We start from the raw sequence: 20267 nt of genomic DNA, 5'->3' as shown, positions 1-20267 counted from the left end.
TAAGTATTGCTATCATAGCTTTTTTGTTTGTTTCCATTTTTCTGATCTTTTTCTATTCTTTTGCTTTCAGTATGTGTGTCTTTTGATCTAAAGTGAGTTTCTTGTAGACATCATATGTAAGGGTGTTGTTTTGTTATCTATTTAGCTACCGTATGTCTTTTGATTGGAGCATTTCATCTATTTGCATTTAAAGTAATTGTTAATAGATAAGTACTTATTATCATTTTATTAATATTTTTTACCTCTTTTAAATCTTTTTAAAGAAGACCTTTTAACATTTCTTGTAATACTGATTTGGTGGTGATGAACTCCTCTAGTTTTTCTTATCTGGGAAGCTCTTTGTCTTTAACATTTCTTGTAATACTGATTTGGTGGTGATGAACTCCTCTAGTTTTTTCTTGTCTGGAAGTTCTTTATCATTCTAAATGATAGCTTTGAAATCTTATTGAATAGTTTTTATGACTTTATCAAATTGAGTATTTTTGATGTTAGTGAGATCTGATTTTCTATTGTTCATAGTTTTTTTCCCTATATCATTGCAGTCTGTTCTAACCCACTGTAATGCTTAGCTTGCAGAACACAGAGAAGTCCGGCATTCTTACAGTCTGGAGTCTCTTTGCCACTGCCCTTTTTATGAAGAAGCCATGCATTTAGTTGAAGAAGGAAAAATTTACTCAAGAGTGCTGAGGTACCGCTTCAGTTTTGCTTATGCTTATGAAAAATGTTAAGGTACTATTGCTATGTTTGTATGATATTTATTTAAAATGTTAATGAGAATAGGGAAAAGTATATTTTTAGGCTCAAAAATTTTTTTTTTAAACATATTTTGTCAGTATTGAAAAGACATGTGTTTCATGTTAAGTTCCTGAGGTTAAGCCTTGTTTGAATCCAAATTTGTAGTAGCCTTGATCTTGAATGCAGTGTAACAGTTGTCTCCCCTGTTTATTTACTTAGAACTGAAATGCTGGAGTGCCTAGGAGACAGTGATTTTCTTGCCAAACTTCACTGCATACGACAGGCTTTTCAGGTATTATTTTTAAACATTAAGTGACGTTACCCAGCCACTCACTCCCCCCCCCCCATGCTATAGAGTCCAGCCGCATATAAACAGGACAGCTCTTTGCTCTTGTTATTGTTATTCCTGACGGCAAATATAAAGTCCACCAAGTTTATGTTTCCTGCCTCCTGTTTCCCTTCATTTGGCTTCATTTGCCATTGTCCTCTCCCATAGCTTCCCAGGCCCACCCCACTTTGTCAAAACAGGATATTTTGATGCTGCAGATGTGTACAAATGGCTGCTTAAAATAAAAATCCTACTTTTTAAAATTACCAATTATTATGTGTTCTAGATCATTTTTTATTTGAATCATTTGTAAAATTATTGGTTTCCTTAAAATGAAATAAAGTTGTTAAACAACAAAATTATCTTTATTTTCTTACATTTTGGGGCTATGTATCATTTATTTTGGACTTTCTAATATTAAATTGAACAGAATTTAAAATCAGATTTATCTCCCTTTAATCTTTTCTTTTATTATAGGTTTTAAGAACTCATTTTATTTTAGTAAATTAGAGCTTTCTCTGTGGTCTGCAATAGTGCCACATACAATGCATTAACTGTATTAGGGTTATTTGTGCTTAGATGTGCTATACCAGTGGTTGGCAAACCACAGCTGGCGAGCCACACGTGGCTCTTTGGCCCCTTGAGGTTTTAGCAAAGGCCAGCTTAGGAGTACCCTAATTAAGTTAATAACAATGTACCTACCTATATAGTTTAAATTTAAAAAATTTGGCTCGCAAAAGAAATTTCAATCATTGTACTGTTGATATTTGGCTCTGTTGACTAATGAGTTTGCCGACCACTGTGCCATATAGTCAAGTGTCTATTCAAATTCATTACAGATCTCTTTTTTCTTTGTGTGGGGATGGATATTTTTTCAGGTTATTCTTTCAGAAACAGCCAATAGGATATTCCTTGCTGAGAGTGGAAGGAAAATTTTATCAGCGTTAATTGTGAAAGCACGAAAGGTAACTTGTTTTATTGGCAAGTATTTTCATAGTTGTTTCTGTTGGACTGATGATTAAAATGCATTTAATTTTTAATAGAAAAAAATAGTTTTTGTAGATAGTTGCAAAGGTTCACATAAAATAACCCAAAGAGCATTGATTTCGGCTTGGGCTGAATTGTTTTCTATGTATAAAGCCCACTCTGTTTTGATCCAATTGTTTATCATAAATTATTCCTACTTTGCCATAAGATCTATGAATGTTATGGTGAGCATCATCATTAGATCTGCTAACAATCACCATTATTATTATTTTGAATACCTCTTCTCTTACCTCCCTTAATTCTGTTCATTAAGAAGCTTCTAGGAAATAATATAGATCTCAGAAATCTGCAAATGCAAATTGAGCTGCCTCTTCCTCTCCCTCATCTTCACGGGGCTGGCTGAGTCAGAAACAACGAAAAGAACTTCTTTAAAACTATAAGGAACCACTTTTCCGAATGCAAGGTGTGTCCGGATGATGAAGAAAACCAAACTAAAACAGGCTTTCCTTGAACCGTTTGAACACCTGGCTTTCAGACCCAGTCTATTTGAACCTCAATCCCATCATTTGAATAAGAAAATTATATTTATGGTACCCTATTTCAGAGGATTCTTATGATGATTAAAGAAACGATAATTGGGAACACAAATTTTTTTACAAAGTGTAAAATGAATGAAAGATGATATCACCTACTTGCAATTCCCACTGTCAATTTATGGTGCCTTCTTGGCCTTCCATGGCGGATAGGTGGTTTGAACTAGTCCTCCTGTAAGAGTGGAAGTGCCTCAAAAGCATCAGATGGTGTCCTCTGTGACCAGGCTTTCACCGAAAGGGCTGACCTAGATAAGCGTACATGTTTGAGTATTAGGCACTTTGCTTATGACATTTTACAAATGTTTGTAGTTTTTGCTTCTTCAAAATGTTGGGGCAACAAAATATTAAACCAAATGAATATGGTGTACCTGGGAAATGTATTTTAACTCAGTAACCTAATCGAGTGGAGATCTAGCAAAAATTGACTTTGAAAGTAACTCATGTACTTTGCAGGCTTGATCCTTGTTATGAGGTTGAGTTTTAGGGTTAAAGTGTGTTTTCTTCTGCAGAATCCAAAGAAGTTTGAAGATGTTTTTGATGAAATGATCTATTTCTTAGAACAGACTGATCACTGGGATAGTACTGAAATGGAACTTGCTGCTAAAGGAGTAAGTTCAATTTTTTTCCCTTATATTCCCCTGGGTTATTTACACATAATATTTACATAATTTGAGGCCACTGAGTTTTGGTTTTGGTTTTGGTTTTTTGGGTTGTGTTTTTTTGTCCTTGTTAAATGATAGTAAAACCAATTGTGTGGTAGTAGTAATGGCAGATACATAAACAATAGCAGCAATAGGCTTTATACATTGGGGCAACAGTTGAAAAGTATTTGTTTTTTTTAAAAGCCTTTCTCTTCCCTTCCTCTTTCCCTTCCTTATTCACTTCCTTCTGAAGGTCAGGAGCAGGCCTTAGCCGAGCAGTAGGGGTGGCCTGTGCTGAGAGGGTTTCAGATGGGCAGGGTTTTGGCTACATATACAGGATCAAACATACAATACACCGAGTGGCCAGATTATTATGATCTCTGAACGCATAATAATCTGGCCGGCCTGGCTGCTGGTCGAACTCTTGATCAAGGGAACAAAATTTGCATATTAGCCTTTGCATATAGGATATACACTGGGTGACCAGATTATTATGTGTTCAGAGATCATATTAATCTGCCCACTGAGTGTAAATTGAGAATAATTGGAGTCAGGCTACTTACTGTCGGAGAAGGGACGTATAAAAAGCTAGGGCTAGACTTGGAGCTAATAGCATGAATTCATAGTTTATAATAAGTATAAATAGATATAGAAATAAATATATGTACTTCTCAGCTCTATTCACTGAGAAGGTTTGGGAGCAGCTACACCTTAAAGAAATGACTCCTCAAGGGCACACAGATCTTGGCTTCTAAGTTCCATTCACAACTGCAGGGAATTCTGGGAAAATGGCTGATCTCAGCACTGGGATAGGGAAAGTACATGATGAGCCTGGAGCATTTTGTTGTGATGGGAGCTTAAAGAATGAGCTTGCAAGAGGTAAAGAGGCTTTCTGGGCAGAGAAAACAGTAGGTACAGAGACACAGAGGCATAATCTTTCCTTCTCTAGTGTTCCCTCACTTGGTGATAGAATTGGTGACCATTCCGTTGTGCAGGCCAGAGACCTGGGACTCCCCCTTCACACCTCCTTCTGAGACCTGGTCCTCACCTACTTCATCGTATTCCTCTCTTGCTTTTTGTCAGTTTTAACTTCTAAATATCTTTCAGTTTCAGTTTCTTCAAATTCTCTCTATTCCTGCCAGCCTCATTGTGGTGTGAGTAACTACAGGCTTTCCTGGGCTACCTCAGTCTTCCCTGCCTACTCCTCCCCTCCCTGCATCCACTCTTCCTCTTCTTCATTCCACTCTCACAGTGCTGCCAAACGGTCTTTAAAAAACACAACCTAATCATCCCTCTCTCTTCCACCACTGCCCCCTAAATTACTGCGAAGATGAAATCCAAAATCATCCACATGGGCCATAAACTCTCCGGAGCTGCCCCCTCCTCCGTGTGCCTCTGTGCTCTCTGCTATAGCGAGCCGTAGCACACAGCATCACTGCGTTCCTTCTTACCTTAAAGTCCTTGCTGAGGTGTGTTCTGTACCTGGATGCCTCCCTAAAGAAAGCCCTCTGTGACATCCAGTCTAGGTTAGAGGCTCCACCGTAGCCTCTCATAGTACCCCGTACTTTTCCCTTTACTGTCCTTATCACAGTTTATAACTGTGTTTTTGTGGGATTTTTTGTTGCTGTTTGTTTCCCCCACTAAACTAAGCATCTGGTTTGCTTACTGTAGAAGTCAGAGCACCTGGTACACTATGCATGAATGAATGAAAGAGCAAGAGGTTCGTGATGTTATGGGCAGGACAGATACACCAGTAACTCAGTGACAACGCAGAGTGAGCTTTGTGGATACCATACTGAAAGCAGGAACAGAGAACTCCGAGCATAGAGTGAAAGGGAAGATTAATTTCACTTGATGGGATGGATCTAGGAAGGAACACCTGTCATGGGAAGTGTCATTTCTGGGGTTGAGTTGTTTTCATATTGGTCTCTCCTCTTCCTCTCTTTTTGTCAGAAATATAATCTGATTCAACTAAAAGCACTCAGCTGTTATAAAAGTCTGAAGCCCTGGCTCAGATTTCATTCAAGATCTATGTAATAATAATAATTCCTGTTTTAACTCATAATTTAATGCAGGTCAAAAATCTAAATTTTTATGATGTTGTTCTGGATTTTATATTAATGGATTCCTTTGAAGATTTAGAAAACCCACCCACATCCATACAGAATGTAGTAAATAATCGCTGGCTAAACTCATCCTTCAAAGAAACTGTAAGTAGTGTGTGTGTTTTTCTTTCTCAACCATGTAAATTTAATGAAAAACAGTCAGAACTGGGAAGATTAATAAGATTTACATGTATATTACCTATAGAATGACTAGTGTGGACAGTGATTCATCTTTTCATATTGGGATCAGATGTGTAGAATATATGTCTTCAGATGAAATTTCCTTTTTCGCTTTTCTATCAGTCCTTGCTTTGACCTGAAATAGACAGTATTTCTTTAGATCTAAAAATAAAAACAAAATACCTCAAGCTTCAGACTACTTTGGACCTAATAAAAAATTGTCTGTAACTGTAATGGCGCCATGACTAAACTGAAATATAGCAGTTGCAGTCAAAAGACAATATATATATATATATAATTTTTTTTAAGTAAAATATGGAGATTCGTGTTCCCAAATATTATAAAATTAGGGGAAGGAGTAGGCAGGCATGTGCCCCTACCCCAAAAAACAGGTTTTTAAATTATAAATTTTGAATGTTTTTAGTTTCTGTTGTTTTTCATACTCAAATCTCTATTTGACTTTTTTTTTTTTTTTTTTTTTTTTTTTTTTTTTTGGTTGGGCTTTAAGCGTGTACCTGGAAGTAAGGAATAGATATTCATGATGAAGTTTGAAACCTTTAATAAAATGTTCAGTGGGCTATGTCATAATTATTTTGCAAATTCCTGATATTAAATTTTAAAACAGCCCTAGCTGGTTTGGCTTAGTGGATAGAGTATCAGCGTGTGGATTGAAGGATCCTAGGTTCGATTCTGGTCAAAGTATGTTTTAACCACAAGAGGTACATGCTATCTCCATTTCCATAACTACTTTGGTAAACTGACCTTGATTAAAGTGGCGTCATGCCAGAGTAGGGTCAGATTTCTTCAGGATCCAGGTGGGTGTTTCGTCCCTACCATTATGGTTGTATTTTTAGTTTTTAATTTGGATAAAACTGCTAGCTTTACCCAGTTATTTCCAGCAGTGCTATTCTTAAAAAAAAAAAAAGGAAAAAAAAAAAAAGTACTTTGTTTTCATTGTTATGCACAAAACTCTTATTGTATATGTGCATCTCTGGGGGGAGATACACACACACACACACACACACACACACACACACACACACACACACGTATACTAGAGGCCCGATGCACAAAATTCGCGCAAGAGTAGGCCTTCCTTCCCCCAGCTGCCGGCACCCGGGACCTTGGCTTCCCTTGCAGCCCTGGCTTTGTCCAGAAGGACATCTGGTCTAATTAGCATATTATGCTTTTATTATTATAGATATATATGTATTCTTTTCACATAGGAACAGAACTTAAGAACTCTGAGAGTTGAATTCTAATTGCCAGTGTCCTTGGTACCATAGTTCAGCCTTTTTTCTTTAGAGAGTTTGTATTTAATTGTTAAATTTATAAAGACAAAACCTTTACTAGTATATTAATATTTGCAGACAATAGAAGGAACTTGGACTAGTTCTTATTAGTAGTTAATGTTTTGAACATTTTAGACCCATCAATTTTGAATTTCTAATAAAAATCACTCTTTTCTAAATGGAAAGTTTATATAGTTATGAATTTAAGACTTATTTTTTTGTATCTGCATATATTTAGGCTGTGGCTTCAAGTTGTTGGTCGGTGCTGAAACAGAAAAGGCAACAGATGAAGGTAAAATACCTTGGACTTCTTTGTTAAGTAATTCAAGGCTCCTGTCAAAAAAACACCCAAGTCCATTCTCAAGTGGGAATGGTGGGTCATAAGGACCGTCTTTAAAGCTAGATGAGAGACTTATTGGTACATGATTGGCTTCTTCTTTTTTGAATTATTTCTCTCTTCCTTAACTTTCTGTAGAGTTCATATAGCAAGTACTGAGGCATGCATGGGGTTTCTGCTAAGTGGGAGAGGGTTCAGGGTTGGAAACTTTGGATAGAGTTTTGATTTTTGTTTTTTCCACTTAATGATGTTTTAAGCCTTTCTTTTTCTTTATTGATTAAGGTATTACATATGTGTCCTTATCACTCCATTGCCCCTCCAACCCCCACTCATGCCCTCACCCCCGTGGTGTCTGTGTCCATTGATTAGGCTTATATGCATTCATACAAGTCCTTTGGTTGATCTCTCTCCTTTACCTCCACCCTCTTCTACCTTCCCTCTAAGGTTTTACTGTCTGATTTGATGCTTCTCTGTTCCTGGATCTGTTTTTGTTCATCAGCTTATGTTGTTCATTAAATTCCAAAAATGAGTGAGATCGAGTGATATTTATCTTTGACTGGCTTATTTCACTTAGCATAATGCTCTCTAGTTTTATCCATGCTGTTGCAAATGGTAAGAATTCCTTCTTTTTTACTGCAGCGTAGTTTTCCATTGTATAGATGTACCACAGGTTTTTAATCCACTCATCTGCTGATGGGCAAGGCTGTTTCCAAATTTTAGCTATGGTGAATTGTGTTGCTATGAACATAAGGGTGCATATATCCTTTCTTATTGGTATTTCTAGTTTCTTGGGATATATTCCTAGAAGTGGGATTACTGAGTCAAATGGGAGTTCCATTTTTAGTTTTTAAAGGAAACTCCATACTGTTCTCCACAGTGGCTGCACCAGTCTGCATTCCCACCAGCAGTGCATGGGGATTCCTTTTTCTCCACATCCTCACCAGCACTTGTCATTTGTTGATTTGTTGATGATAGCCATTCTGACAGGTGTGAGATGGTACCTTGTTGTCATTTTGATTTGCATCCCTCAGATAATTAGTGTCTTTGAGCATGTTTTCATATGTCTCTTAGCCTTCCTTTTGTCTTCTTTCGGAGAGTATCTATTTAGGTTTGTTGCCTCCCCTTTTTTATTGTTTAAAGCATTACATATAGTAGTACATATATCTCTGCCCATTTTTTGATTGGGTTGTTTATCTTCCCTTTGTTAAGTTGTATGAGTTCCCTGTAAATTTTGGAGATTAAACATTTATCAGTGATAACATTTGCAAATATATTCTCCCATACAGTGGGCTTTCTTGTTGTTTTGTTGATGGGTTTTTTTGCTGTGCAAAAACTTTTTATTTTGATGTAGTCCCTTTTGTTTATTTTCTCTTTAGTTTCCATTGTCCTAGGAGCTGTATCAGTGAAGACACTGCTTCAACATATGTCTGAGATTTTGCTGCCTGTGGATTCCTCTAGTATTTTTATGGTCTCCCATCTTATGTTTAAGTCCTTTATCCATTTTGAGTTTATTTTTGTGTATAGTTTAAGTTGGTGGTCTAGTTTCTTTCTTTCTTTTTTTCTTTTTTTTTTTGCATAAATCTGTCCAATTTTCCCAACACCGTTTATTGAAGAGACTGTCTTGACTCCATTGTATGTTCTTGCCTCCTTTGTGAAATATTGAGCACAGTGGTTTGGGTCGATTTCTGGGTTCTCTATTCTATTCCATTGGTCTATATGTCTGTTCTTGTGCCAGTACCAGGCTGTTTTGAGAACAGTAGCTTTATAATATAGCTTGATATCTGGTAATGAGATCCCAATTGCTTTGTTCTTCTTTCTCAGGATTGCTGCAGCTATTCTTGGTCTTTTTTTATTCCAGATGAATTTTTGGAGAGTTCGTTCTAGATCTGTAAAATATGCTGTTGGTATTTTAATAGTTATTATATTGAATCTATAGTTTGCTTTGGGTAGTATGGACATTTTAATGATGTTGATTCTACCAATCCATGAACATAGTATGTTCTTTCATCTGTTTATGTCTTCCTCTATCTTTTTTTACAGTGTCCTGTAGTTTTCCAAGTACAGGAAAACTTTTTTTTTATCTCCTTAGTTAAGTTTATTCCTAGGTATCTTAATTTTTTTTTTTTGGTGTGATGGTAAATAGGATTATTTTTTAGTCTGAATTAAACAATTAAAAATTGTTTAATATACTGGTTTCCACTTTATGTAATCCAATTGAGAAATAATGATTTGATTCTAATAGCTGTCTTATTCAAATGAGAGGCTCCACAAAAATAAGTCTCAAAGTTTCTATCCTGCCTCCACGTTGTACACCCTTCAGCCCATCTCGCCCACTGCAGGCTGCTCTCAGCATTCACTCCGGTGGTAAGGGCATGGACGCTGGAGGGAGGCTGGCTGGTTCAAATGCCACTTATCAACCATAACCTCTCTGTGCCTTCGTTTCCTCATCGCTCAAAAAGAATATAGTATCTACCACATGGGGTTTTTGAAGATAAAGTGCTTACAACCATGTTTGGCATAGTACATTTTGCAAGTATTGGTTATTATATTATTATTATTATTATTTGCATACTTACCTGTAGTGTTGTTATTTTTTAAAAATTATATCTATATTTCTCAGTCTTATTTTTGTAACTTTGAGATGGTATTGCCAAGGACAGTGTTTTCAAAACACAGTTCTCACAGCATCTTCAGAAGGGGCTTCTTAAAAATAATTCTGGTGAGCCTGTCTTTGAGTAATTCTTATTTATTTATTTCTTTTCTTTTTTCCTTTTTTTTTTTAAAGTAAATCTTTATTGTTCATATTATTACAAATGTTCCTCATTTCAATCCCCCCCACCATTGCTCCCCTCCACCAGGTTCCCACCCCACACTCTGCCCTTTCCCCACCCCCCATTGTCCTCATCCATAGGTGCACAGTTTATGTTCAGTCTCTTCCCACACCCCCCTCTCCCCTTTTCCCCGAGAATTATCAGTTCACTCCCCTTCCATACCTCTGATTCTATTTATTCACCAGTTAATATTGTTCATCAGATTTTATTTTTTTTAATTCCCTTGGTTTTTAGATTCACTTGTTGATAGTTACGTATTTGTTGTTCATAGTTTTTATCTTTATTTACTTTCTCTTCCAAAAGAACCCCCTTCAGCAATTCATATAATTTTGGTTTGGTGGTGATGAACTCCTTTAGCTTTTTTTTATTAGTGAAGCTCTTTATCTGGCCTTTGATTCTGAGTGATAGCTTTGCTGGGTAGATTATTTTTGGCTGTAGGTTCTTGCTATTCATCACCTTGAATATTTCTTGCCATTCCCGTCTGGCCTGCATGGTTTCTGTTGAGAAATCAGCTGACAATCATATGGGTGCTCCTTTATAGGTAACTACCTGCTTTGCTCTTGCTGCTTTTAATATTCTCTCTTTGTCTTTTGCTCTTGGGATTTTAATTATGATTTGTCTTGGTGTGGTCCTCTTTGGATTCCTTTTGTTTGGAGTTCTGTGCACTTCTTGGACTTGTAAGTCTAATTCTTTCACCAGGTGGGGGAAGTTTTCTGTCACAATTTCTTTAAGTATGTTTCGGTATCTTGCTCTCTCTCTTCTTCTGGGACCCCCATAATTCTGATGTTTGTTTGCTTGAAGTTGTCCCAGAGGTTTCTTAGATTATCTTCAACTTTCTGGATTCTTTTTGTCTTCTTGCTTCTGCAGAGGAGTGTCTTCTGGCTCTTTGTGTTCCAAATCTTTGACTTGATTCTTGCGATCTTCCATTCTGTTTTTTAGGACTCTGTATAATATTTTTTATTTCAGACAATGTATTCTTTATTTCTTGTTGATCCCTTATTATTTCTTGTTGATCCCTTATTATTTCTTGTTGATCCCTTTTCATATCCTCATAGGTCTTACCGACCTTTTCTAGGAAATTCTTTTTTTTTTTTTAATATATTTTATTGATTTTGTACAGAGAGGAAGGGAGATAGAGAGTTAGAAACATCGATGAGAGAGAGTCATCGATCAGCTGCCTCTTGCACACCCCCTACTGGGGATATGCCCGCAACCAAGGTACATGCCCTTGACTGGAATCGAACCCGGGACCCTTCAGTTCCCAAGCCAACGCTCTATCCATTGAGCCAAACTGGCTTCGGCTCTAGGAAATTCTTGAAAAACCTTATAAGTGTAGTTTTGAACTCTATATCCAGTCTCTTCTTTTCCTCCATTTCTTTTGTTTGTGATCTGTTTCCTTGTCTTGACATTTTCACAGCTTCCCTGAGTTGGTAGGGTGGCTTTGTGTGCTAAGATGTTCTATATGGTTCAGTGAGTCAGCCTCCCAATTACCTGAGGTGGACAGTCTTGGTGTAGCCCTTTGAGAACTGTGTGTGCAGTCTTGTTGTTAAGCCTTACTTGTTGTTGGTATCACTGTGAGGTGTTGATCTCCAAGCCAATTGGCTATGAGGATCAGAAGTGTCTCAGCTGGGAGGGTTTCTGTATTCTGCTTGAATGCCAATAATTATTATTTAAAATGATTCTAAACACCTGGTGTTTTAAACAAATTCCCTAACTGATGATTATAAACTGTAATGCTTGAGAGCCACTGGTCTGGGGGACAGACTTGTAGACTGGGTATGATTCTCACATAGCCCATACGATTGATGATGGGGAAGTTACTATCAGCTGACGTTCAGATTTCCTGTTGCAAAATGGAGTTAATGCTCTTTCATAGGGCTGTTCTAAGGATGAAATGAGATTATATCAATAAGCTTAATTTAAACATAAAATTAAGAGTAACTATTACAAAGATTTTAATAATTATAGTTTCCATAATTATAACATTATCTTTATATCTCACTTTTTTTTTTTTTTAAAGCATGAATCTTGGGCCTTAGTCTTCTTTGTGTATCCACAGAAACCTATTGGGGAACTATTTCCTATACCTGGAATGCCATACTCTAGTCTTTGTTCTTAAATAAATCTTACCTGCTGTTTAGTTCAGTTCAACAATTATTCCTTGGGAGGCATGACCCTTCTTCTTCAGCCTATGCTAACTATCTGAAAGCCTATTACGCTTAGAATCTGTGTAGGGTTTAAAATTTTAATTTATGCAGAACATCTCATCCTGTAGTAATAACTTCAATGCATCCCATATAACGTTTTGGCCTTCATTGGTAAGCTACGTGTGATTTAGGGCGGGGTAATCTCTCTGAAGTATCACATTTTACATATTAAAGTGTTTACATGACCTGCTTTTTCAGGAACGTTTTATTAAATTAACTGGACCTAGCACATTATCTGGAATATAATGAGTACTCGTTAAATGGTAATTGCTGCTATAATATGTTTCTTAAATTGAGGTTTAGAAGATGTCCTAGAACCTATAAAATAGAAAATAACCCCGCCAGGAGGCAGAACCTTAGGGCATAGTTATCCGCCATAGATGCTATGACAAATCCCATAGGACCTTATTTAACCAGGGGCATTCAGCAAGTTATTAATAATCTTAGAGAGTTTCCTAAATCACAACTCTATGTTTTACTGTTTCACAAGAGGCAATTTCACAATTAAATGCTTCAATATTAGTTGGTTCCTTAATGAAAAGTTAGGATTCTAGTGAGCACTATTTTGTACTTAATCACTTAAAATTTGTTTTAGTCTTTTTCAGATAATCTGATTAAGTGCTTGAGTAGAATTTTTTAATAGCTGAAACCATGGCGGTCTCCTTAATCCTAAAAATTATACTGCTAAGGAACATTGTGCCATTCTTGTTTTTATTTGGTTACAACACTGATGATTGTTTTTTTATGAAGTGAAAAAGCCTTTAAGAAATACTGCTTCTCAGCATATTTGAAACTATTGGCTAGGTTATGAAATTCACAGAAAATATTCTATGACTGAAAGTTACTTGTAAGCTTATTTTCTTATTAGGCTGGCTCATCATTGAAATTTGGTTTCCCCTCAAAAGATGATGGATAGCAATTTAGGTTTCTAAAGAAAAAGCAGATTCAAAAAGGTAAAAATAACTCGATTTTCTTTTACTTCCCAACAGATCCCTGATGGATTTTTTGCTCATTTTTATGCCATTTGTGAGCACATCAGTCCTGTCCTAGCCTGGGGCTTTTTGGGCCCTAGAAATTCTCTCTATGATTTATGTTGCTTCTTTAAGGTATGTCCAGTCATTGAACCATTTCTTTTTTCTAAATAAAAAATCCAGTAAGATATTTTCTGTTTGGTTTGTTTGTTTGTTTGCATTTGTAGAAGAGAGAATGTTATTTAAAGGTGAAGTTGCAATGTCACCTAAATTCAGTGTTTAGTGCAGGTAGATCGGTATTATATAGTTCGGTGCTTTTTCCTGCAGTAAATGCAGGTTCATCACCTTGAGCATCTGTGATAGATGCATGATCTCGGGTGGAGTCATGATGTTGGAGTTAAACTAGGGCTCAATGCATGAATTCATTGAAATGAACTGTGGGCTGCAAGACTGCAGTGGGCACAGGGCCCACCTCCGTGTCCCGCCAGGTCCTCCCGCTGAGACTCCTGGTCCCCTGTCTGCCGGCAGCCCTGTTCCCACCACCACCGCTCCCACATGCTGACAGCGCCAGCCCCACTCGCACCCACTGACGGCGCAGAGCCATGGGGGCTGGCACTAACAGCCGGTGTGAGTGGTGGCTGCTGCCCCAGTCTCCCCTCAGGAGTAGGTGGAGGTGGAGAAGCCCTGAGGGGTGACTGTGACCGACAGCTGCTGCTGGCCCCCGCTGATGGCGCCAAGTGATCTGGGTCGGTGCCAGGTGCCAGCAGCAAGTGAAAGAGGGCCAGCATCAGCAGCAGCTGTGAGCACCAGGCAGGACCGCAGTGCACGGGAGCAGAGAATTTTCAGTAACCACCAGAGGCTTGCCCAATGACAGTGACCAGCGTTCTATCTTGGTCTGGTGCCCCTGTTCACCTGCTCCACCATCCCGCCATGGCTGTCGCCACCATGTTCGGTCTCTGCCACCTGCTGCCAACCTGTGGTCGGGGCACATCATAGCGGCCAGTTGTTCAGTTGTTCCACTGTTCAGTCTATTTGCATATTAGGGTTTTCTGTATATAGATTGCTGAAGACAGCTTGTTCTTCATACCTGAATGCTTTTTGAAATTTATAAAATAAATAATATTTGTCTTTATTGCTCATGTGGCAATTTAGAAAGAAGTTCTGGTTCAAGGTAATATGAATGACAAAATCCCAGTTGTGAGAAATAACATGAGAGCTTAGAGTTGTATCCATCAGCAGTTTAAATTTGCCAAATAATAATTTATATAGCTCATTGCTGAAGTTCCTGCTTGGCACAGTGCCAAGAAAGTCTCACTATTCTAGTAGCCTTCAGTTGAGGCTGAATTTCAAGGAACAAATAGAAAAGTAAATATAACAAGTATGAATTGGAAAGTGTTTGATGCTTGAAAGTTTGGCTGTTTCACTATACCCTTCATTAAAAAAATAAAATTATGTTTATGTGCCTTAACATAGCATTTATGTAAATGATTTAAGAAATGTTTATTTTACTATCATTTAAAACTCATTATTTTTTGACAAGTTTACTTGACCTCCCAAATGTAAGGTAAACTATGTGTTTAGTGGGGAAAATCTGGCCTGGGAATTAAGTCTGTCATAGTGAACAGCCTGACTCTGGGAAAATCATGCCTTGTCCTCCTTTTCTTCATTAAAATTGACAGATCAATTGCTAATGAGCCTTCTGGTTACAACATCTGGTGATTCTGAAAGGTGTGCCTTCTTAGTACTTCTTTTTTTTCCTTAATTTTTTTTAAAAATTGATTTCAGAGAGGAAGGAGAGGAAGAAAGAGAGAGAAACATCAGTGATGAGAGAGAATCACTGATCGGCTGCTTCCTGCACGCCCCACACTGGGGATCGAGCCCACAACTCAGGCATGTACGCTGACTGGAAACAAATCATGACCTCCTGGTCATAGGTCAACGCTCAACCACTGAGCCACACCAGCCCTCTGGGCTTCTTAGTCCTTCGTAACATTTGATTTCTATAGGATAGAAATTAAATATCCCTGTTTTTACTTTTTGGAATTACTTTAATTTTCATCTTGGCATAATAGCCAGAAACTTAATACTTAGTAGTATACAACTTGCTTAAAATGAGTTTCAGCATAAATATTAACTTACTGGCCTTAACTGGTTTTGTTCAGTGGATAGAGCATCGGCCTGCAGACTCAAGGGTCCCAGGTTCGATTCCGGTCAGGGGCATATACCTTGGTTTCAGGCACATCCCCAGTAGGGAGAGTGCAGGAGGCAGGTGATTGATGATTCTCTCTCATCGATGTTTCTAACTATCTCTCTCCCTTCCTCTCTGTAAAAAAAATTAAAAAAAAAAGAGTTAAAAAATATTAACTTACTGCAATGAAATATTTTTATTATTTAAAAATCTTTATTGTTAAGAGTACTACATTATGTCCTCTTTTTTCCCCCATCCCATTACCCTCTTATTAGGCCACCCTCGCCTTCACCACACTATTGTCTGTGTCCGTGGATTATGTAAATATGCATAGAAGTTCTTTGATTGATCTCTTTCCACTCACCCACCCATCCATCCCCTGCCTTCCCTCTGAGATTCCAGTCTGTTCCATTTGCTTCTGAAATTATTTTTATTTTGCATGTATCCTGTTTTTTTCTGTACAGAAAAGTGTACATTTAAAACGTATACATTATAATTATTGGAAATAGTTTAAAGTAGCACCAGTGCTCATAGGTAACATTGGAAACTCGGTTATTGGGAAAGGACTAATAATAGCTCCTTACCTTTATGCAGTGCTTTAGGGTTTACAGGCATTTTCTACAGACTGTTTTTTTGTTTTTTTGTTTTATCATAACATCAACCTTGAGTAGTAAAGAAAGGACATGAAATATTGTCCCTTACTTTACAGTAAAAGAAAATGAGACCCAAAGAGGTCTAATCATTTGTTCAATGACCCCTTTCCAATGGGATAAGAAACTAGCCTTGGAACTCAGGACTTCCGACTCCTAATTCAACGTATGTGACAACATTAGTGACTATTTAGAGGTAATATAAATTTGGTTTAGTAAGTACCAATTTGTTTTGTGCTTATTTTCCAGAATCAGGTTCTTTTCTTTCTCAAAGACATTTTTGACTTCGAGAAAGTACGCTATTCCAGCATCGAGACCTTGGCCGAAGACCTCCTGCAGTTACTCATGCGCCGCACCGAGCTCCTGATGGCCTATGTCGGAGCCGATGCCCTGCGGCACACCAGCAGCTGTATCAGCAGTCATGGCCAGGTCGTGTCCACTGGCCTGGTCGAAGCCAAAGTTCAATAAGTCTCTTAAAATCAGACGGCTTGGGTGTGCTATGAAATGTCTTAAGATAACTGTTGATTCTGTAACACATATTACACAGAATTGGTGGAAGTGGTCTCAGGGAGGGAGAGAAATCCAGTAAAGAATGAGTGACCGTACCGTACTCACACAGAAGTCCTGGCATTGAACCCCTGTGTAATGTATCCAAAGCAGCTTTTCACGGACTTTAGGTGATAATTGAAGTCACGAAACGTTGCATATTACACAGCACATTTTGCTTGAATTGAAGCCAGTACTTGGGCGTTAATTGATTTGTCGTCTTGAAGCTGTCTGAAATGTCTAGTCTCATTCTCAAAAACTCCGTTTTTATGCTCTGCGCCTTGAAATAACACACTTTAGCTAAGACCTATGTGGCCTGCACACACAAGAATATATTACTCATAGTGTCAAACTTTTGCCTGAAAATGTATTTTTAATTGTAAAGTTGTTCATTTGTTTAATCAAGTTTAGACAGTAGTGGTGTTTAATATGTACTGCTTACATTATTGCTTGTGCATTTGCTTATGTATTTAAATCATAGAAATTGTAAAATATTTAAATGAATTGACACTGAGCCGTTTATGTTAGAATTTTATATTAGGTTTACTGCAGTTTCCAAAATATATTGTTGGTCCTATGTTACAATAGAGAGATTAAGAAATTTATTTTATCTGTTTATAAATTTGAGCATTTTTATCTTCAATGAATATCGATTAAAAAGATAACATTTATTAACTAAAACAGGCAATTAAAATTTTTTTCTGTGTAGTTTTGAGACTCTCTTCCCAACACCAGAAGTTATTAATCTTAATACAGTAAAGTCATTTCTCCTTTCTCCTTCTCTAAAACTGGTTTTTAGTTGTTCTCACAGAGAACTTAGTAAATACATCCATATTTTAAAAATATTATTTGAATCTTAGTGTGGTTTTAAAGAAGGGTTTTTCCCCCCCGTGAATATAGAACAAATATTTTTAATGGTATAGACATATATTTCATGTCCTTTATGGTAAATGTATGAACAAATGGGTTGTTCATGTAAGTAAAGTTCTTTAATAGTATATTAAGTACTTTTAGAGTTGTGTCTAAATTATATACCACTTATTTGGAGTGGCTATCTCAGTATATAAATGGATTAGATTTGTTGATTTCGTTTTTAAAATAGGCTTTATTCATTTTAGTGTGTTACCAGAAGGATTTAAATATATATTTTTTAGAATGCATTTTTAGATTAAAGTGCCTAGTTTCTGCTTAAGGAATAGAAAATGAAAAATGGGATGGGAGCATATCTTTTATGGTTTTAAATCTGCGTATGTGCCATGTTTGGGTAACGATAGTTACAGAAACTGAGATTCAGCATTATTCTCCATTTGCATATACTCTGTTCCATAATGTACAGATTATAGCATTAAAAATATGAAATATTGCTCTAATGCCTTTTTTAGTATATAGCTCCTTGACTTTTCTTACATATATTCTTAATTTAAGAATTTGCTATTTATACTTTGGATTATTGATGGAGGAGTATGATTAGAAGCATCAAAGCTAAAAATTGCATTATGTAATGTTTAGTTTTTAAATTTATATCTTGTGCTTCTAGCTTCTTGATGAGATATCATTGGCCTTGAATGATTCAAACACATACACACATATGTGTGCACACACATTCCCATTATTGTCTAGGCAAAACAGTTATTGCTTATATTAATTTTCCTGTTTGGGGGGTGCTAAATGGACTCTTTTATTTGAGGAAGATTTTGTTTGAAAATTATTCTGAAAAAATTGCACTATTTAATAATGCTGCTACTACATAAGATAATTGAGTAATTTATTTCATCAGGTAAGATGAGTGGCTTTCCAAAAGGTGTTTTTCTTTTCTTTTTTGCTTTTATATTTCACCTTTTTTAAAATAAATAAATAAATAAGTTGCCCAGCCTTGGCCGGTTTTGCTCAGTGGATAGAGTGTCACCCTGAGGACTGAAGGGCCCCAGGTTCAATTCCAGTCAAGAGCACATGCCCAGGTTGCAGGCTCAATCCCCAGTGCGGGGCCTGCAGGAGGAAGGTTGTCTATATTCAAGAAGTTGGTTTGTCTAATTAAGAGCTTCCATTCAATTAATTTTTTGGTCAGTTCAGTAGCTACTACTTGAGCAAGATGTTCTCTTTGTGGCCTTTAACAAAAGAGTCAGGAGTGACCAAGCAGAAGTTCAGGTAATGCGTACAGGAAAAAAACTCTTCTATGGTAAGAGAAGAAACTTGACCTTTTAAAAGAAACATCTTTTAAAATTGTTTTAACTCTTTAGATAATAATTTAAGTCATTAAATGTTGACTTAAATTATTGACCACAGAAGAGTTCTTAAGACATATGCATCAATTTCAGTTTGCCTTGACATCGGCTTAAACAATTAAAGTAGTATTTAAAAAAAAAAAATTATTTGTACTAGTTTAAAATCTTCTAGTATTAACTCTTTTTAATATTTACTCATGGTAGCATTATTGGAAAATTGCCATTGCCAGAGGAGTCCTACCACTCACTTCCCCATGTAAATTATTGAATTAGTCCTAAGAAAATGGATTCTTTTCCCTTGTGTTTTCTGGAAGACAAAGATAAATGTTCAGGTGATTTATACGTGGTAATTTTATTTTTCTGTTTTGGATTCTCAACATTTTTTCTTTAACAGGCTAGTTGTTGTTTTCTCTAAGACTTACAATATGATTGTTAAATGTCAAAAGGAGATTTTCTTTTTAAAAAGAAGCTGTTTTTCATACTGTTATAGTCAGCTACAAAGAACTTACATAAAGTAATATTCTTTCTTTGCAATTATTTACTATGATTAGAATAATTTGTTGGATTAACTGACTATAAAAAATATTTACAACTTTTTCTTGCCTTGAGATGTAACATTTTCTACTTAAATGATTACCTGAGGATTGATTATTTGCATTACAAAAGAATACTTTATCATTCTTTTAAACAGAATGAAATAGAAATGCCAAAGTAACATTTTAACATACTTCTCTGTGACCTTCCAGAATCAGAAATTTAAATTATGTTCGTAACATAATTTGCTTTTATTGTAATGCGAACACATTGGAAATTATTTGGAATATACATTTCAAAGTGATTATATGAATTAGGCTAAATTCAAATTTTTGGTTATTTGCTTAATCAAACTTAGAAATATCTCTGTATATGAGGCATAGGAATTTGTATGATCTGTGATTAATGGAAATAAGGATTTCCTTTTTTGGTTCCTAGTGATTATATTATGATATTGTTTTGCATAGTTTGAGAACAAACATGTACTAGCTTTACTTGGCTGATATGAGTAAATGTGTCTGTTTCCTAAATGTAAGGACTGCACTAACTAATTTATGTAAAAGTGAAACACTACAGTAGCAGAAAAATAGCACTGGCTCTTTAGCCAAAATAAGCACTATAACATGGATGTATTTCTACTGCTGCCAAATAAAAGAGTGATGGTATATCTTGCTGATGTATTGAATGTTTTATGCAATACTTGTATGTTTGCAAGGTCACACTGGTTGCACTGTCAGTCCCATAAGATCTCACATATACAGGCATAGAAAACACAGACGGCCCAGCTAGCCTGGCTCAGTGGTTGAGCATCGGCCTATGAACCATGAGGTCATGGTTTGATTCCCTGTAAGGGCTGATCCCCTCTGTGGGGCCTGCAGGAGGCAGCCGATCAATGATTCTCTGTCATCATTGATGTTTCT

The 20267-nt window shown here is 36.6% G+C and overlaps 1 protein-coding gene across 2 annotated transcripts in view; it reads left to right on the top strand.

The window, feature by feature from the left end:
• MIGA1 (mitoguardin 1) overlaps positions 1 to 20012 on the top strand; it is an 83850-nt gene extending 63838 nt beyond the window's left edge. For both annotated transcript variants that reach the window (XM_084872173.1, XM_084872172.1), the window contains exons 9-16: positions 570 to 688; positions 955 to 1027; positions 1942 to 2028; positions 3153 to 3251; positions 5360 to 5494; positions 7100 to 7153; positions 13226 to 13342; positions 16295 to 20012. In XM_084872173.1, coding sequence (XP_084728299.1) covers positions 570 to 688; positions 955 to 1027; positions 1942 to 2028; positions 3153 to 3251; positions 5360 to 5494; positions 7100 to 7153; positions 13226 to 13342; positions 16295 to 16513 — 903 coding nt within the window. In that variant the 3' untranslated portion in view covers positions 16514 to 20012. The remainder of the gene's footprint in view (positions 1 to 569; positions 689 to 954; positions 1028 to 1941; positions 2029 to 3152; positions 3252 to 5359; positions 5495 to 7099; positions 7154 to 13225; positions 13343 to 16294) is intronic.
• The last annotated feature ends 255 nt before the right edge of the window (positions 20013 to 20267 follow it).

The sequence above is a fragment of the Pipistrellus hanaki genome (assembly GCF_964339955.1).
Source record: "Pipistrellus hanaki genome assembly, chromosome: 2".
Taxonomy (NCBI): domain Eukaryota; kingdom Metazoa; phylum Chordata; class Mammalia; order Chiroptera; family Vespertilionidae; genus Pipistrellus; species Pipistrellus hanaki.
This window is presented reverse-complemented; position numbering and strand designations above follow the sequence as displayed.